Source organism: Leucoraja erinacea, chromosome 22 (assembly GCF_028641065.1).
Source record: "Leucoraja erinacea ecotype New England chromosome 22, Leri_hhj_1, whole genome shotgun sequence".
NCBI lineage: Eukaryota > Metazoa > Chordata > Chondrichthyes > Rajiformes > Rajidae > Leucoraja > Leucoraja erinaceus.
In genome coordinates, this window is record NC_073398.1 from 30,718,547 (window position 1) to 30,736,848 (window position 18,302).

At 48.2% G+C, this 18,302-nt stretch overlaps 1 protein-coding gene across 1 annotated transcript in view; it reads left to right on the forward strand.

Moving 5' to 3' along the window:
• The window catches only part of plxna4 (plexin A4), a 485,825-nt gene that overhangs the window by 415,405 nt on the left and 52,118 nt on the right, over positions 1-18,302 (forward strand). The window contains 3 exon segments of the mRNA XM_055653389.1: positions 1,664-1,898; positions 5,150-5,292; positions 12,147-12,415. Coding sequence (XP_055509364.1) covers positions 1,664-1,898; positions 5,150-5,292; positions 12,147-12,415 — 647 coding nt within the window.

Below are 18,302 nucleotides of genomic sequence, written 5' to 3' on the forward strand. Positions count from 1 at the left end.
CATGAGCAGGTTGGGCCGAAGGGCCTGTTTCCTTGTAAGACTCTAAGACCACGTGACACTATGTTAACTTATCACTCATAGACTCAGAAAGACACAGAAAAATAAAACATGCATAAATTAGAGGCCGATTAACCTACAAATCCGCACGTCTTTGGGCTGGTGGGAGGAAACGGAACACCCGGCAGTCACAGGGAGAACGTGCAAACACCACAGGGACAGCACTGGGGTCAGGATGGAACGGGGGTCCCTGGCGTTGTGGAGCAGCAGCTCTGCCAGCTGCACCTGTGTACTCAGTCCTCAGACATGAGTCACAGTGGCGCAGCGGTAGAGTCGCTGCCTTACAGTGAATGCAGCGATAGAGACCCGGGTTCGATCCCGACCACGGGTGTTGCCTGTACGGAGTTTGTACGTTCTCCCCGTGACCTGCGTGGGTTTTCTCCGCGATCTTCGGATTCCTCCCACACTCAAAAGACGTACAGGTTTGTAGGTTAATTCTGGCTTGGTACATGTAAAAATTGTCCCCAGTGGGTGTAGGGTAATGTTAGTGCGGGGATCGCTGGTTAGTGCGGACCTGGTGGGCCGAAGGGCCTGTTTCTGTGCTGTCTCTCAAAAACCTGTCTGGAGAGCACCAGATACTCAGCCGCAGACAGCAAACATCCAGACACGTGGAGTGACCCAGACGCTGATGGAGCGTCTGGCTGCATCTTCAGCTGACCAGGGAGGCGGCCGTGGGCAAAGTGGTTCAATGTGTGTCGGGAGCAGACCCCGAGGTTAAATGGCATCAATTACAGGGCATTAGTGGCAGCATTGTTACTGTGGTATAATATGATAAATACATCTTGCTAATTATTTATTGAATGGATTAAGTCAGGAAATGTTATTAGCTGTGGCCAGCTATTATTGGATTTCCACACAGCGAGGGAGCAAAGCTTGTTGCACATCAGTTTAATTTAGTTTAGTTTAAAGATACAGCGCGGAAACAGGCCCTTCGACCCACCATGCGACCAGTAATCACCCCGTACACTAGCACCATCCTACATGTGTACGGAGGAACTGCAGATGCTGGTTTACACTGAAGATAGACACAAAATGCTGGAGTAACACAGTGGGTCAGGCAGGAGGAATGGGTGACATTTCGGGGCGAGACTCTTCTTCTGACTGCACCATCCTACACACTGGGGACAATCTTTACCAAAGCCAATTAACCTACAAACCTGTATGTCTATAGAGTGAAAAGAATATGTGATTCTGTTACATTCTGTTTGTAGTTTGTTTGGTTGGTTGTTTGTCTTTTTGCACAGTCCGCGAGCATTGCCACTTTTCATTTCACTGCACATCTCGTATGTGTATGTGACAAATAAACTCGACTTGGCTTGAGTGTGGGAGGAAACCAGAGCACCCGGAGAAAACCCACATTGCCACGTACCGACAGCACCTGTAGTCAGGATCGAACCTGGGTCTCTGGCGCTGTAAGGCAGCAACTCTACCGCTGTGCCACCGTGGGCTGAATAGCTTAATTCTGCTCCTACAACGTATAAACATAATTACGAATAACTAATGATCATTATGTTGCCCCCATTTTGCGGCAAGAATTTCCACAGGGTGAGCCCACCCTCGGTGAACCTTCGTCAATGATATGACGCGCCGATTTCTTCCTCCTCAGGTGCGGGTGGGCGGCCTGGAGCACTCGCCCGGGACCGTACACATTTTCCCCGACAGCCCGCTCAGCTTCCCGGCCATCATCAGCATCGGAGCGGCCGGTGGTCTCCTCATCATCTTCATCATCGTGGTCCTCATCGCCTACAAGAGGAAGTCCCGGGAGAGCGACCTGACGCTGAAGAGGCTGCAGATGCAGATGGACAACCTGGAGTCACGGGTGGCCCTGGAGTGCAAAGAAGGTACATTGTGCGAAAAGGCACCAAGTGCTGGAGTAACTCAGCGGGTCAGGCAGCATCTCTAGAGTACACGGGCAGGTGTATCGCAGCGTTGAGGGAACATTGCATTAAATGCTATTTCCTTTATCCTGTATCTGCACATTGTAGATGGCTCGATTGTAATCATGTATTATCTTTCCGCCCACTGATTAGCACGCAACAAAAGCTTTTCACTGTACCTCGTTACACATGACAATAAACTAAACTAAACATTTAGACAGGTATATGGATAGGATGTCCAAAATCATGGGAGGAATAGATCGCGTAGACACGCACAGCCTCTTGCTCAGGGTAGGGGAATTGAGAACCAGAGCACATAGGTTTAAGGTGAGGGGGTAAAGATTTAATAGGAACCTGAGGGGTAACTTTTCACACAGAGGGTGGTGGATGCATGGAATGAACTGCCGGAGGAGATAATTGAGACGGGTCCCATCGCAATGTTTAGACAGGTACATGGATAGGACAGGTTTAGAGAGAGATGGGGCAAACGCAAGGCAGGTGCGGCTAGTGTAGATGGGGCATGTTGGTCAGCGTGGGCAAGATGGGCTGAAGGGCCTGCTTCCACACTGTATGACTCCAGGTGACATTTTGTTTAGATTGACTGTGGGAGGGGAGAAGGTGGGGAGGGGGAAAGAGAGCTGGGAGAAAGGCGAGCCTGTGAACACAAGTGAGGGGTGCTGCTTGCTAGGCAGATGGTTGGACAAAAGCCAGAGTTGAGAGAACAGAAGGTGTGATACAAAAGGATCGAAGAGTCACCCATCCATGTTCTCCAGAGATGCTGCCTAACCCGCTGAGTTAATCCAGCACTTTGTGTCTGTTTTTGTTAACCAGCATCTGCAGTCCCTTGTTTCTGCAGGTAGGTTGTGTGGCTTACCCTTATGCCCCTGTCCCACTTAGGAAGCCTGAACGGAAACCTCTGGAGACTTTGCGCCCCACCCAAGGTTTCCGTGCGGTTCCCGGAGGGTTTTGCCAGTCTCCCTACCTGCTTCCACTACCTGCAACCTCCGGCAACCACCTGCAACCTCCAGGAACCGCACGGAAAACCTTGGGCGGGGCGCAAAGTCTCCAGAGGTTTCCGTTCAGGTTTCCTAAGTGGGACAGGGGCATAATTGGTCACAGCCTTTTGCAGTATCCTTTTAGCACTTACGAATGCAATCAGTCTGGATTTCAACACTCCACCTGGGAAGCCCAAACTGATGTGACTTATTTAGCTGATAAACACACAGCTCCTTGATCAATTATTAAATACAGGATGAGATTTAAAAAAAAACACATTAAGTCCTAGGTAGGCAGGAGTGGTGTTCCCCTGGGGTTGGGTTGGGGACCTCTGCTCACTGTGGTGACCATTAGAGCCAAGGACCTCAGGATACAGACATAAAGTGTCAACGTTTCTAACAGTTGATGGGAAATATATTGAAGAAAACAACAGATAACAACATGTGCAAAGATTGGGGAGGGGGGTGGGGGAGGGGGGTCAGTCTACCCCACGACAGAAGGGGGAGGGGTAGTATAGTTTGATAGCCGCGGGGAAGAAGGATGGCGTTGTGTGCTGCATCTTGGTGGAACCAATCTGTTGCTGAAGGTGCTCCTCCGGTCTGGTTACCTGGTATTACTGGTGATTAATTTAACATATTGTTGATTATTGTACATTAATTTGTGTATTATTGTGTTAATGGACCTGTGAAACTGCAGCGAGTATAAATGTGATTTTAGCAGTACATATCTTAATTACACATCTTCTTACCAAACCTGACCCTCTGATACTGAAGGGGTGCTGCTGCTTTCAAAGTTGTTCTGATTCTGTACTCCATGCCACTGTTACAGAGTCAAGTCAAGTCAGATTTATTTATATAGCACATTTAAAAAACAACTCTCGTTGGCCAAAGTGCTTTACATTTGTTATAAGAATAATATAAACAAACAAACGCACAAAGGCATATGTATGTTTCAGTTTCTGTTTAGTTCATTGTCACGTGTACCGAGGTACAGTGTAAAGCTTTTGTTGCGTGCTATCCAGTCTGTAGAAAGACAATACACGATTACAATCGAGCCATTTACAGTATATAGATACATGACATTTAGTACAAGGTAAAGTCTGATCAAGGATAGTCCGAAGGTCACCAAAGAGGTAGACAGCAGTTCAGCACTGCTATCTGGTCGTGGTAGGATGATTCAGTTGCTTGATAACAGCTGGGAAGAAACTGTCCCAGAATCTGGAGGTGTGTGTTTTCACATTTCTTTGCCTTTTGCCTGATGGGAGAGGGGAGAAGAGGGAGTGGTCAGAGTGCGACTTGTCCTTGATGATGCTGCCGGCCTTGCCGAGGTAGCGTGAGGTGTAAATGGAGTCAATGGAAGGGAGATCCATGTTCTACCATCATACCAACCTTGCCACCAATACCAAATTTAAAATGGTAATGGATAAGGTTGCCAAACACATTGCTATTGACTGTCTCTGGCACAGACCTCAATCTTAGCTTCGTTCTAGCCCACTGAGTTCATGCTGACCATTCATCACCCGTTCACACACCTTCCATGTTACCCGAGTTCAGTTTACTGTCATGTGTGGCGAGGTAAAGTGAACCACTTCCTCATCCACTCTTTATTCAATTCAATTCAATTCAACTTTAATGTCATCGCACAAATACAAGTATGAGTACAACGAAATGCAGTTTTGCGTCAGTCCGTAGTAGTTGTGCATAAGGAAATTAAAATAAAAAAATAGAAAGAGAGAAGATACAGAATAATCAAAAAAATACAGAATAATTAAACAATGGGGACGGAGGGACCGGAGAAATCTGTCGGCAGGACTCCAAGTTCAGCAATGTGATTGTATTGTTGTAGATTGTATTGTTTCTCATCCACACCAGCAGCATTCAGGGAGGCCAATTCACCTACAATTCCGTGTATTTTTGAGATGTGGGAGGAAACCCACACAATGACAGGGAGAACATGCAAACTCCACACAGACAGTAATGAGGTCAGGATCGAACCTGGGTCTCGGGCGCCGTGAGGCAGCATCTCTACCAGCAGCTCCACTGACCTGAGACTCGAAGCGGCAAAATTAAATTTCCATTTATTTTCAGCGGTAGTTGGAAAAAAAATGTTGCATTGACGTGGTTGATTGTAGAGTTTATTTCTTTAATGGCGGCATAATTGATAGGATTACTGCAAGACCCGCCAGCCCTTTTTAATTCCTCGCCACTCTTGTTTCAAAGCCTTTGCAGAGCTGCAGACAGACATCAACGAGCTGACCAGTGACTTGGACGGAACTGGGATTCCCTTCCTGGAGTATCGGGCTTACACCATGCGGGTTCTCTTCCCGGGGATTGAAGACCATCCCGTTCTCCGGGAGCTTGAGGTATGTGGTTGCTGGAAGCCGGAATAAGTGTATTGTTTCCATGAGCTAGATGTGCTTAAAGGGCTGAAAATGTAGCGCATGTACTCCAACCATTTGCACTCGTTATTAGTTAGTTAGTTTAGTTTATTGTCACGTGTAACGAGCTACAGTGAAAAGCTTGTCTTGTGTGCCAACCAGTCAGTGGAAAGCCAATACATGATTACAATCGAGCCGCCCAGCAATGTATAGATACAGGTTCACAACCTTTTATCCGGAGTTCCGGAAACCGAAAAGCTCTGAAAACCGGACATTTTTCCAGGATGTCGTCTGCACACCAAAGCTCGCGTTTGGCGCCAAACTTGACCCGAAACGACCCACGGTCAACCCAGGTCTGTACTACTGTAGTGGCTGCCTCCTCCCCGGAGACCGGGGAGACACTTAAACATCTGTAAATCATTGCTTAAATGTTAGTCAGTTAGTTTGGATGCTTTTATGTGAAGGGGGGAGGGGGTGAGGGTGAAGGGGGAAACTTTAATTCTTAGTCCCCTACCTGGACGGAGAGGCAGGGAGCGGGCAATGCCTTACCGGGTCGCCGTGCAGTAAGCTCCTGAACGCTGTGGCCGCCGACTCCCAACATCGCGGAGCTGGGGCTGCGGGCATCCGGCCGCGGGCAGCGCTGGATTTGGAGCGCCGCGCAGCCAGAGGTAGAGTTCACTGGGGTCGGAGCTCCAAGCGGCGCAGCCCGCGGCCGGACGCCTGCAGCCCCAGCTCCGCGATGTTGGGAGTCGGCGGCCACAGCGCTCCGGAGCTTACTGCATGGCGACCCGGTAAGGCATTGCCCACTCCCCGTCTCTCCGACCAGGTAGGGGACTAAGAATTAAAGTTTCCCCCTTCACCCCCACCACATAAAATCCCTCCAAACTAACTGACTAACATTTAAGCAATGATTTACAATGATTCCCCGGTCTCCGGGGAGGAGGCAGCCGCTCCAGACTTTTCAAGCCGCCCGCGCTACCTACCTAATCTACGCTAAAAATCTTCCATTCCGAAATCCGAAGAAAAATTCTGAAATCCGAGAAATGTCTGGTCCCAAGGCTTTCGGATAAAAGGTTGTGTACCTGTACCTATTAAAGGGAATAACAAAGTCCCAGTAAAGTCTGATCAAAGATAGTCTGATGGTCTCTAATGAGGTAGATAGTAGTTCAGCATTGCTCTCTAGTTGTCGGTAGGATGGTTCAGTTGCATGACAACTGCTGGGAAGAAACTGACCCTGAATTTGGAGGCGAGCGCCTTTACACTTCTATACCTTTTGCCCAATGGGGGAGGGGAGAAAAGGGAATGGCCGGGGATGTGACCAGTCCTTGAGTATGGTTGAATCTGAGAGGGGGAACTATGCAGGGGAGGTTTAGGGAGGGAAGTTTCCAGCTCAGAAGAACTTCTGCAGACCTCAGGTGGTGCTGCGGTAGAGTTGCTGCCTTACAGCGCCAGAGACCCAGGTTTGATCCCGACTACGGGTGCTGTCTGCATGGAGTTTGTACGTTCTCCACGCGACTTCCTTGGGTTCTCACCTGCATTTCCAAAAGACCTGCGGGTTTGTAGGTTAATTGGCTTTGGTAAAATTGTAAATTGTCCCTTGTGTGTGTAGGATAGTGTTAGTATGCGGGGATCGCTGGTCGGCGTGGACTCGGTGGGCCGAAGGACCTGTCTCCGCCCTGTTTCTCTAACCTAAACTAAACTAAGCCAAAGGTACACAAAAATGCTGGAGAAACTCAGCGGGTGCAGCAGCATCTATGGAGCGAAGGAAATAGGCAACGTTTCGTCCCGAAACCCTTCTCCCCCATCAGTCTGTAGAAGGGTTTCGGCCCGAAATGTTGCCTATTTCCTTTGCTCCAAAGATGCTGCTGTACCCGCTGAGTTTCTCCAGCATTTTTGTCTACCTTCGATTTTCCAGCATCTGCAGTTCCTTCTTAAACTCTTATAAACTAAACCAAACTGTACCGCAGTGTGAAACAACACCAACTCTTGTTCCAATGGGTTTGGCAGAGAGACTGTAAGCTGTGGACTGCTCTTGGCAGCCGCGTTCATTGCCCAGAGAGTGGCAGTACCACTTAGCTTGAACATTATTCACAGCTTTGCTGATTGTCTATGCACTCCCCCCTTCCAGCCAACAGCCTCATTCTATTTCCATCTTATTGAAAGTCAGGTTGTCTGGTAACTATCCAGGCACCAGAACACTCACTTCAGTCGGCAGGATCAAATCCTCTCCAGCTAGTATGTGGGATGTGTTTGAGTGATCAAGAGGGGTCTTTCATTTGCTTGTGTAAGTAAGAAGGAACTGCAGATGCTGGTTTACACCGAAGATAGGCACAAAATACTGGAGTAACTCAGCGGGTCTGGCAGCATCTCTGGAGAAAAAGAATAGGTGACGTTTTGTGTCAAGACATTTGCTTGCTGCTTTCAAAGAGTTCCCAGACCAAGATGATGTAGACTACTACTTCTGCTGAAAAAAAAATAGCAGTTTCTCTCGGATTTACCTTAACACAGACAGGATCTCGGTGGAATCTCAGGTCCTCTTGAATCCCCACTGCTAAAAATTCAGTTTATTCTCATGATTGGTTGGGTAGTAAAAACGCCTACATGTCCAGTCACATATTGACCCTGGCCAGGATTTCCTTGCCTTTCTCGGCATCTGATCAGTTCCAGTTTTGAGCACCTATTTGGGCAAGTTGTCCATTGTATTCTGTCCTCAGAAACATGCATCCATATCCATCTCTTCCCTTGGCCCTTCCACCTCCAACCCTGCTCTTGGCTTCATGATGCGAAGCTCTTTGATCCTTATCTCACACCCTTTGTCTTCTCATCACTGGCTTTTGTCCAACCAGCTGCCTATCAATAACCCTCCTCACCTGAATCCACCTATCACTCGCCACACTTTGCCCCTCCCCCATTTTCGACCAGCTTAAGGGCTAGTCCCACTTTCCCAAGTTATTCACGAATTCTCCCGAGTTTTCAAACTCGCAGAATGTTCGTAACGAGTCCGTGGATATATCGTAGCGGCACGTCATGCCAGCCGTAGGTACTCGGGGCTATTTTTTTTACTCTTGGACATTTTTCGTCAGGCTGAAAAAAACGTCCCGACTTACCTGATGCCCCGAGTACCTAACGGCTGGCATAACGAGCCGCTACGATATATCCGCGGACTCGTTACGAGCATTCTGCGAGAATTTGTGAATAACACCGGAGAATTCGTGAATAACTCGGGAAAGTGTGACAGGTCCTTTACTCCCCAACCTGGTCATAATCAGTCAGGAGGCGAATCCCGGCCTGAAATGTGTTCTCCAATCCATGTCCTGCAGAGATACTGCCTGCCCTGCTGAGTTAGCCCGCCATGTTGTGTACTTTCTTCCCTCTCTTTGGACAGCCTTCTAACATCCAATGTACCTTTACACGACATGACCCCTCATCCTTCAGTGCTGTCTTCAGTGACAAAGGAACACAGAAACATAGAAAATAGGTGCAGGAGTAGGCCATTCGGCCCTTCGAGCCAGCACCGCCATTCAATATGATCATGGCTGATCTGTATGGTAGACAAATCTGTAGGTAGCTGGAGAAACTCATCTGTGGCTAAGGGGATCAGAGGGTATGGAGAGAAGGCAGGTACGGGATACTGAGTTGGATGATCAGCCATGATCATATTGAATGGCGGTGCAGGCTCGAAGGGCCGAATGGCCTACTGCACCTAATTTCTATGTTTCCATGTTTCTATGATGAACTCAGCGGGTGCAGCAGCATCTATGGAGCAAAGAAAATAGGCAACGTTTCGGGCTGAAACCCTTCTTCAGTCCTACCTTCGATTTTCCAGCATCTGCAGTTCCTTCTTAAAACAATCCAGAATCAGTACCCCGTCCCTGCTTTCTCCCCATCTCCCTTGATTCTGTTAGCCCCAAGAGCCATATCTAATTCTCTCTCGAGCTGGCACACCGGTCAAATCTGTGGTGGTGCACCGTTTCTGCCGCTCGAGCTGAAATGGCAAGGAAACCTCACTCATTGTTGTCAGACATACTTGGAACCACATTGGCCGCTGCTTCATTAGCCGAGGATGGAAATGCTGCATCGGAGAAACATGCAGTGCAACGCTCCCCAGGGATGGCTCATCACCAATTTCTCTGGGGATGGACAATAAATGCTGGCCTTGTCAGCCAGCAACCCTCCCGTCTCGCAGGAGGATTGAAAGAAATCCGCCTGCTTCGGAATTGCTTGAATAATTAACCACGGTCGGCAGTGATTGGAAGTGTTTTTTTGCCTTGGGCTCCCCGCGCACCATTGTTCGACTGAAGTCGGGGGGAACGGTCGGTAATTATTTATAAAGCACTTCACTTTTGTAAACATCATACTTAGTCGCACTTACCACTCCACCTGATCGTAAAAAATCACAAGCCGTCAGCTTGTTAATGAGGCTCCAAGGCGAGGAAAACTGCAGCTTCACACCCAGAGAACGCAGATCCATTTAGACGCAGCAGCTACAACTTCTACCGGCCCCTCGGGTAATCACAGGAGGCTCTTAACAAAGTACGGTGGAACTAATGCTACTCACCCTGAACTTTGCCCTTGCTACTTTCCCCCTACCTGAGTAAGGTCATAAGATTGGCTCTCAAAAAGAATCTGGGAATAATCTTTTAGCATCTGCTGTTGCCATTTAAAGGGACTATAGACAATAGGTGCAGGAGTAGGCCATTTGGCCCTTCGAGCCAGTACCGCCATGCGATGTAATCATGGCTGATCATCCCCAATCAGTACCCCGTTCCTGCCTTCTCCCCATATCCCCTGACTCCGCTATTTTTAAGAACCTATCCAGCTCTCTCTTGAAAGTTTCCAGAGAGCCAGCCTCCACCGCCCTCTGAGGCAGAGAATTCCACGGACTCACCACTCGCTGTGCGAAAAAGTGTTTCCTCGTCTCCGTTCTAAATGGCCTACCCCTTATTCTTAAACTGTGGCCCCTGGTTCTGGACTCCCCCAACATCGGGAACATGTTTCCTGCCTCTAGCGTGCCCAAGCCCTTAACAATCTTATATGTTGGGACATTGAGTAGCACAATCTGCTAGGAATGAATCATTTCCTTCTTAGACCTGCGATCATACCTGGCCCAGAATGGCAAAAGAAAATGCCATTTTCTAATTCCCATTGGCATTAGAAAAGGCACAGTGGCGCCACGATAGAGTTGCTGCCTCACAGCACCAGAGACCTGAGTTCGATCCTGACTACAGGTGCTGTCTGTGCGGAGTTTGTACGTCCTCCCCGTGACACGGTGCTCCGGTTTCCTCCCACACTCCAAAGACATGGAGGTTTGTAGGTTAATTTGGCTCTGCTAAACATAGAAACATAGAAAATAGGTGCAGGAGTAGGCCATTCGGCCCTTCGAGCCTGCACCGCCATTCAATATGATCATGGCTGTTCATCCAACTCAGTATCCTGTACCTGCCTTCTCTCCATACCGCCTGATACCTTTAGCCACAAGGGCCACATCTAACTCCCTCTTAAATATAGACAATGAACTGGCCTCAACTACCTTCTGTGACAGAGAATTCCAGAGATTCATCACTCTCTGTGTGAAAAATGTTTTTCTCATCTCGGTCCTAAAAGACTTCCGCCTTATTCTTAAACTGTGACCCCTTGTTCTGGATTTGTTGAAAATTTGTAAATTGTCCCCAGTGTGTGGGATAGTGCTAATGTACGCGGATCACTGGTCAGCACGGACTCGGTGGGCCGAATGGCCAGCTTCCACGCTGTATCTCTGAACACCACAAAAAAAAAAATCACACGATTAATATTTTATTCCAATGAATGTTCAAGGCCAATTAGCTCTGCTATAGTTCTACTGTTGGTTTCTGTTTTACTGACATTCATCTTCCACCCACTTGCAACTGCTTTAACAAGCTGCTAGTTTCTGATCACATAATTAACTCTGCAGGCTTTTTGTCGAGAGATGAATCAGAAAAGAACTCGCAGGATGGGTTTCAGAGGGTCCGACCTTTCATGGGACCGATAGTCGACATTGATGAGTCGGACTGAAGAAGGGTCTCGACCCGAAACGTCACCCGTTCCTTCTCTTCAGGGATGCTGTCTGTCCCGCTGAGTTACTCCAGCATTTTGTGTCTGTCCACAGATGCTGGAATTGTGGGCAAAATACAAAGTGCTGGGGTAACTCAGCAAGTCAGGCAGCGTCTGTGGAGGGAATGGATAGATGTCGATTTGGATCAAGATTGATTGTAGTGGGGGGGGAGAGAATGCTGGAAACGAGGTGGGTGGCAGGACAATGCCTTGCAAGCTGTCTTAGATGGGTAGGGGGGTGTTAATTGACTGATGGATAGACAAAGTGACAAAGGCAGTTCGTTTACTTGCCTTTTGTGTACAAAATGAGGAGGAATAGATCGGGTAGACGCACAGAGTCTCTTGCCGAGAGCAGGGGAATCTAGAACCAGAGGGCATAGGTTTGAGGTGAAGGGGAGAAAGATTTAATAGGAATCTGGGGGGTATCTTTCTCACACAAAGGGTGGTGGATGAATGGAACGAGCTGCCAGAGGAGATAGTTGAGGCAGGTAGTATCGCAACGTTTAAGAAACATTTAGGCAGGTATATGGATAGGGCAGGTTTAGAGGGATATGGGCCAAATGCAATCAGGTGGGACTAGTATAGATGGGACATGTTGGTCGGTATGGGCAAGTTGGGCTGAAGGGCTTGTTTCACTATGACTATGGCTTGAGATGAAAATGGGACAAAATAGTTAGATAAGAGGTGGATTGTAAAGCTAGAGGGAGGGATATGGGTGGAAGGGGAACTGTTTGTTGACCCTTGTGTTACTTACTGCTTCATTCCAGGTTCCGGGATACCGTCAGGAAAGAGTGGAGAAAGGTCTGATGATGTTTGGTCAGCTCATCAACAGCAAGGTCTTCCTGCTGACCTTCATCCGGACACTGGAGTCCCAGCGGAGCTTCTCCATGCGGGACCGGGGGAACGTTGCGTCACTCATTATGACCGTGCTGCAGACCAAGCTGGAGTATGCCACCGACGTCCTGAAGCAGCTGCTCTCTGACCTCATCGACAAGAACCTGGAGAGCAAGAACCACCCCAAGCTCCTGTTGAGGAGGTAAGGCGTCGCTGAATAACTCGCAGTGTTTTACAAAGGACAACGACGAGATGGGTTTGGAGATCAGGCCTACTTTCAATGCCTAATCATTGACATTAGGCATGCAGGTAGGTGCAGCAGGCAGTGAAGAAAGCGAATGGTATGTTAGCATTCATAGCAAAAGGATTTGAGTATTGGAGCAGGGAGGTTCTACTGCAGTTGTACAGGGTCTTGGTGAGACCACACCTGGAGTATTGCGTACAGTTTTGGTCTCCTAATCTGAGGAAAGACATTCTTGCTGTAGAGGTAGTACAGAGAAGGTTCACCAGACTCATCTTCTTGCATCTAGCCTGTCCAATCCCTTAAGAATTTTGTAAGTTTCAATAAGATCCCCCCCCAATCTTCTATATTCTAGCGAGTACAAGCCGAGTCTATCCAGTCTTTCTTCGCATGATAGTCCTGACATCCCAGGAATCAGTCTGGTGAACCTTCTCTGTACTCCCTCTATGGCAAGAATGTCTTTCCTCAGATTAGGAGACCAAAACAGTACGCAATACTCCAGGTGTGGTCTCACCAAGACCCTGTAAAACTGAAGATCTCGGAGAAAACCAACGCAGGTCACTTACAAACTCTGAACAGACAGCACCTGTAGTCGGGATCTACCCCGGGTCTCTGGCACTGTAAGCCAGCAAACCTATCATTGTGCCACTGTGCCTCAGTGGAACAGATCTACAGGTCTAATGTTCAACCTATGTATGGGATCTGTGCCCCGGCTAACCGTCAAAGGGGTCCTGGTTTGATAAAAAAGACTCTATATATATGCAATTCATCAGTAGTGACAGTGTGTAAATCACAGCGTGGCCCTGGGGCCGGGGTGATTTCATGCTCAGTGGGATTTGTAGGAGACGCAAGCTATGGTTTAATTGATGACGACTCTAGAGGGTGTGCTGGAGGTCAGATTTACATGTCCCATTCAAATCCAGGGTCCCCCAGCTGGGAAGTCGGGAAGCAATCTCCTCTGAGCACCGCGCTCCCAATTATAGACACAAGCTGCTCATCGCTCCCTCTCAGAATGCCAATGAGGTGGGCTGCATGACTGAAGGCCCATTGTGGAACCGAGCAGGCTAGACACTTACACCAGTGCACAAACCAGGGCAGCACAGTGGCGCAGCGGTAGAGTTGCTGCCTCACAGCGCCACGGACCCGGGTTCCACCCCGACTACGGGCGCTGCCTGTACGGAGTTTGTACGCTCTTCCTGTGACCACGTGGGTTTTCTCCAGGTGTTCCGGTTTCCTCCCACATCCCAAATATCATAATCATTCTTTATTAGCCAAGTATGTTTTGTAACATACGAGGAATGTGGCTTAATTGGCTTCTGCAAATTGTCCCCACTTGGGTAGAATAGAACTAGTGTATGGGGATCGCTGGCTGATGGGGACTCGATGGGCCGAATGGCCTGTTTCCATGCTATATCTCCTAAACTAAACTAAAGTTTTTATGTGTAGGAAGGAACTGCAGATGCTGGTTTAAACCGAAGGAAGCTGGAGGAACTCAGCGGGTCAGGCAGCATCTCTAGACAGAAGGAATAGGTGACTTTTCAGGTCAAGACCCTTCTTCAGACTGAGAGTCAGGGGGGAAGGGAAATGAGATATAGATGGTGATACAGAGAGAGATATAGAACAAATGAATTGGCAAAAAAGTAACAATGATGAAGGAAACCAACAATGAAATCCCCACTAAATAAAATCAAAATTAAAGCCACAGCCAGGCTTCTGCTTAAAGGCTTATCAGAATGATGACACCCCCAAAGCTGTGGGATAGTCAGTCCAGCTTGTAACTTTAGCCTCTGCTATCGGGAAGAAAGCGCATGAAGGGAGGACCTGCAGAATCAAAGAGATACGGCTGTTTAGATTAGTTTAGTTGAGTTTAGAGATACAGTGTGGAAATAGGCCCTTCGGTCCACCGATTCCACACTGACCAGCGATCAGTGACCACACTAACACTATCCTACACACACTAGGGACAATTTACATTTATCCCAAGCCAGCTAACCTACAAACCTGTACGTCTTTGGAATGTGGGAGGAAACCGAAGATCTCGGGGGAAAACCCACGCACGTCGCGGGGAGAACGTGCAGACTCTGCACAGCCAGCAGCGGTAGTGAAGATTGGACCCGGGTCTCTGGCGCTGTAAGGCAGCAACTCTACCGCAGCGCCACCCTGTGTGTGAATTGGACAGAGACTCCTTGTGATGGAACGATCAGGGTTAATTAAAAGCAACAAATGTAACATGCTAATTATCTGAGTGGCCTGTGTGTCTTCACTTTTAATCATACGCAGCCCCCGAGTGATGTCTCTATGATTCTCCCGCGGATGTTATTTCTCATCCCGTTTAAACCGAGCTTTGCGATGATCGAGGCTGGCTCCTCCTAATCTTTCCCCTCCTGCCGCATCGATCTGTGATCCACTGTTTTGCTGATGATTCAGCGGTGAACATCCTTGCCCTCTGGCGCGGCTGTCGTGCCTGATACTCGTTGGCAACGTGAGTGATGCAAGCAGGGATGCACTCCATGGGCCACTTGGTGTGTGTGTGTGTGTGATGGCCTTGTTTCTGTGCTGTGTCACAGAGCCATGCAACATGTAAGCAGGCCCCATGGTCCATGTCCACCAAGATACCCCATCCAAGCCAGCCCCATTTGCCAGCCTCCCGCTCAGCCTGTCCGAACCATGCATCTGTCCCAATTCTCTTTTAAGGGGTTGGACAGGCTAGATGCAGGAAGATTGTTCCCGATGTTGGGGAAGTCCAGGACAAGGGGGTCACAGTTTAAGGATAAAGGGGAAATCCTTTAGGACCGAGATGAGAAAAACATTTTTCACACAGAGAGTGGTGAATCTCTGGAACTCTCTGCCACAGAGGCCAGTTCATTGGCTATATTTAAGAGGGAGTTAGATGTGGCCCTTGTGGCTAAAGGGGTCAGGGGGTATGGAGAGAAAGCAGGTACAGGATACTGAGTTGGATGATCAGCCATGATCACATTGAATGGTGGTGCAGGCTCGAAGGGCCGAATGGCCTACTCCTGCACCTATTTTCTATGTTTCTATGTTTCTAAATGCTGTTATAGTGCCTACCTCAGCCTGTCTGGCCCCTTCCTATCTCCGCACTAACCTCCATCTATATAAACCTTGGATGTCTATACTCGGGTCATTTGATTACTCCATCCCCTCCAACTTAATTACTCAAGGATCAGTTGCAGTGCCTTTAGAAGCCAGGCATCTATGCTTTGGAATCACCCTGAACCTTCCTAAACCATTATAACTCTTTACCTCACTTCACTATTTAAAACCAAACTTTGGACTAATTTCTCGATCACCTTGAGTCACAAGGAGTTCAGTTCAGTTCAGTAATATTTGTTATATGTAGGTTAACACAGGGTCAACGGTACAATGAAATGTGTTTGACAAGACAACGGGTCACCTGAGCAATGATATATTACAGGAGCTGCAGATGCTGGAATCTTGAGGTAAACACAAAGTCTTGGAGGAACTCAGTGGGTCAGGCAGCATCTGTGGAGGAAATGGATTGAACCCGTTTGGATCATGACACTTCAGTTTAGTTTAGAGACAGCATGGACACAGGCCCTTTGGCCCACGGAGAGCGTGCCGACCAGCGATCCCCGCACATTCACACTATCCTGCAAATTAGAGACATTTTACAATTTTACCAAAGCAGATTAATTTACAAACCTGTACGTCTTTGGAGTGTGGGAGGAAACCGGAACACCCGGGGAAAACCCACGCGGTCACGGAGAGAGAACGTACAAAGTCAGTGCAGACAGCACATGTAGTCAGGATCGAACCCTGGGACTCTGGCGATGTAAGGCAGCAACTTTACCGCTGTGCCACCGTCCCGCCCCACTTCAGGCTGATCTCTCCTTGGGGGAGAAAGTTGTAAAAGGGGGATTAGGGAGAACTAGCAAGTGATGGATGGATGGATACTGCTGAGGGGGATTTTCAATCAAAACAATCAAACCCCCTCCCTCAACTGTATCCACCTATGTACTTGCAGCTGGGCTTGTACACTCTGGAGTTCAGAAGGATGAGAGGGAATCTTATTGAAACATATACGATTGTTAAGGGCTTGGACACGCTAGAGGCAGGAAACATTTTCCCGATGTTGGTGGAGTCCAGAACCAGGGGCCACAGTCTAAGCATAAGGAGTAAGCCATTTAGAACGGAGACGAGGAAACTCTTTTTCTTACAGAGAGTGGTGAGTCTGTGGAATTCTCTGCCTCAGAGGGCGGTGGAGGCAGGTTCTCTGGATGCTTTCAAGAGAGAGCTGGATAGGGCTCTTAAAAATTGCGGAGTCAGGGGATATGGGGAGAAGGCAGGAACAGGGTACTGATTGGGGATGATCAGCCATGATCACATTGAATGGCGGTGCTGGCTCGAAGCGCCAAATGGCCTCCTCCTGCACCTATTGTCTATTGTCTATTGCTGGTCTTTGCCCCACGCCCACCCCTCTTTTCCAGCTTTCACCCTCCTACTCCGTCAGACCAAAGAATGGGTCCTGACTCGAAACACTGTCTGTCCATTTCTTCCACAGTTACCACCTGACCCATTGACTCACTCTGGGACTCTGCTTGAGAACGTTTGACCTGCTACCCCCCAACATGGCCTATCTTTTGATTATGCTCTTATGAGACAGCATGGGAATATTATCTACATTGTGGGCAGCCATTGGGACGCAGCGGTAGAGTTGCTGCCTTACAGCGCTTGCAGTGCCAGAGACCCGGGTTTGATCCCGACTACGGGGTGCCTGTCTGTACGGAGTTTGCACGTTCTCCCCGTGACCACGTGGGTTTTCTCCGAGAACTCCGGTTTCCTCCCACACTCCAAAGACGTACAAGTTTGCAGGTTAATTGACTTGGTGCATGTGTAAATTGTCCCTAGTGTGTGTGTTGGATAGTGTTAATGTGCGGGGGTCGCTGGTCGGTGCACACTCGGTGGACTGAAGGGCCTGTTTCCGCGCTGTATCTAAAAAAATTTAAAACAATTGAAATTCTGCACTAAATACTGCGAGGTTGTTGTTGCTGCTGCCATTTGTCAAACACGCAGAGAGTTTTGTATTTCATCCAATTCCGTTAATTAAAATCATTTTTTAATTGAGTTTTTTTGACAAAAGCCCACTATTTTCCAGACTGCTTATATCCACCCCTCAAGCTGTAAGTCTGCATAAATATTTATAAGATTATGAAAGGGATTTTTCGGTTATACAGAGAGTAGCTGTTTTTGCATGTTCGAGGTCCGATTAAGGCACCGTAATGATAAGATAGCAATAAGTCCAATGGGGAATTTGGTGGTGGCATTTTTCCCCAAGGAATTGTCAGAATGTGAGAGTCATCCCCAGAGGAATAGTTGAGGAGAAATATTAACACCTTTGGGGGAAACCAGATAAGCACAGGATGGAACATGGAAGGTAGACCCAAAAAGCTGGAGTAACTCAGCAGGACATTCGGCATCTCTGGAAGGAATGGCTTCTGTAAAAATTGTCCCCAATGTGTAGAGTAGAACTAGTGTGCGGACTGGGTGGGCCAAAGTTTCCACAACGTATCTCTACACAATGCTAAACTAAATGAGCTCCTGTGTTTTGTACGAGACAGCAGCTACTGCTGTTGTAAAGAGCTTTGCAATGTTCAAGACCCATGGGTCGCACTATATTAGTCTTCAAACACATGTTAGTAAGTGAGTTCAAATCCCCCTCTGCTAAGATTGCCTGACAATTCTCAGTTTCCAAGCTTTCAGGCTGAGGAATAGGCCTGGGAAGAGGTTGTCATGTTAATTGTAATGGGTGGCACAGTGACGCAGCGGTAGAGTTGCTGCCTTACAGCTCTCGAGACACAGGTTCGAT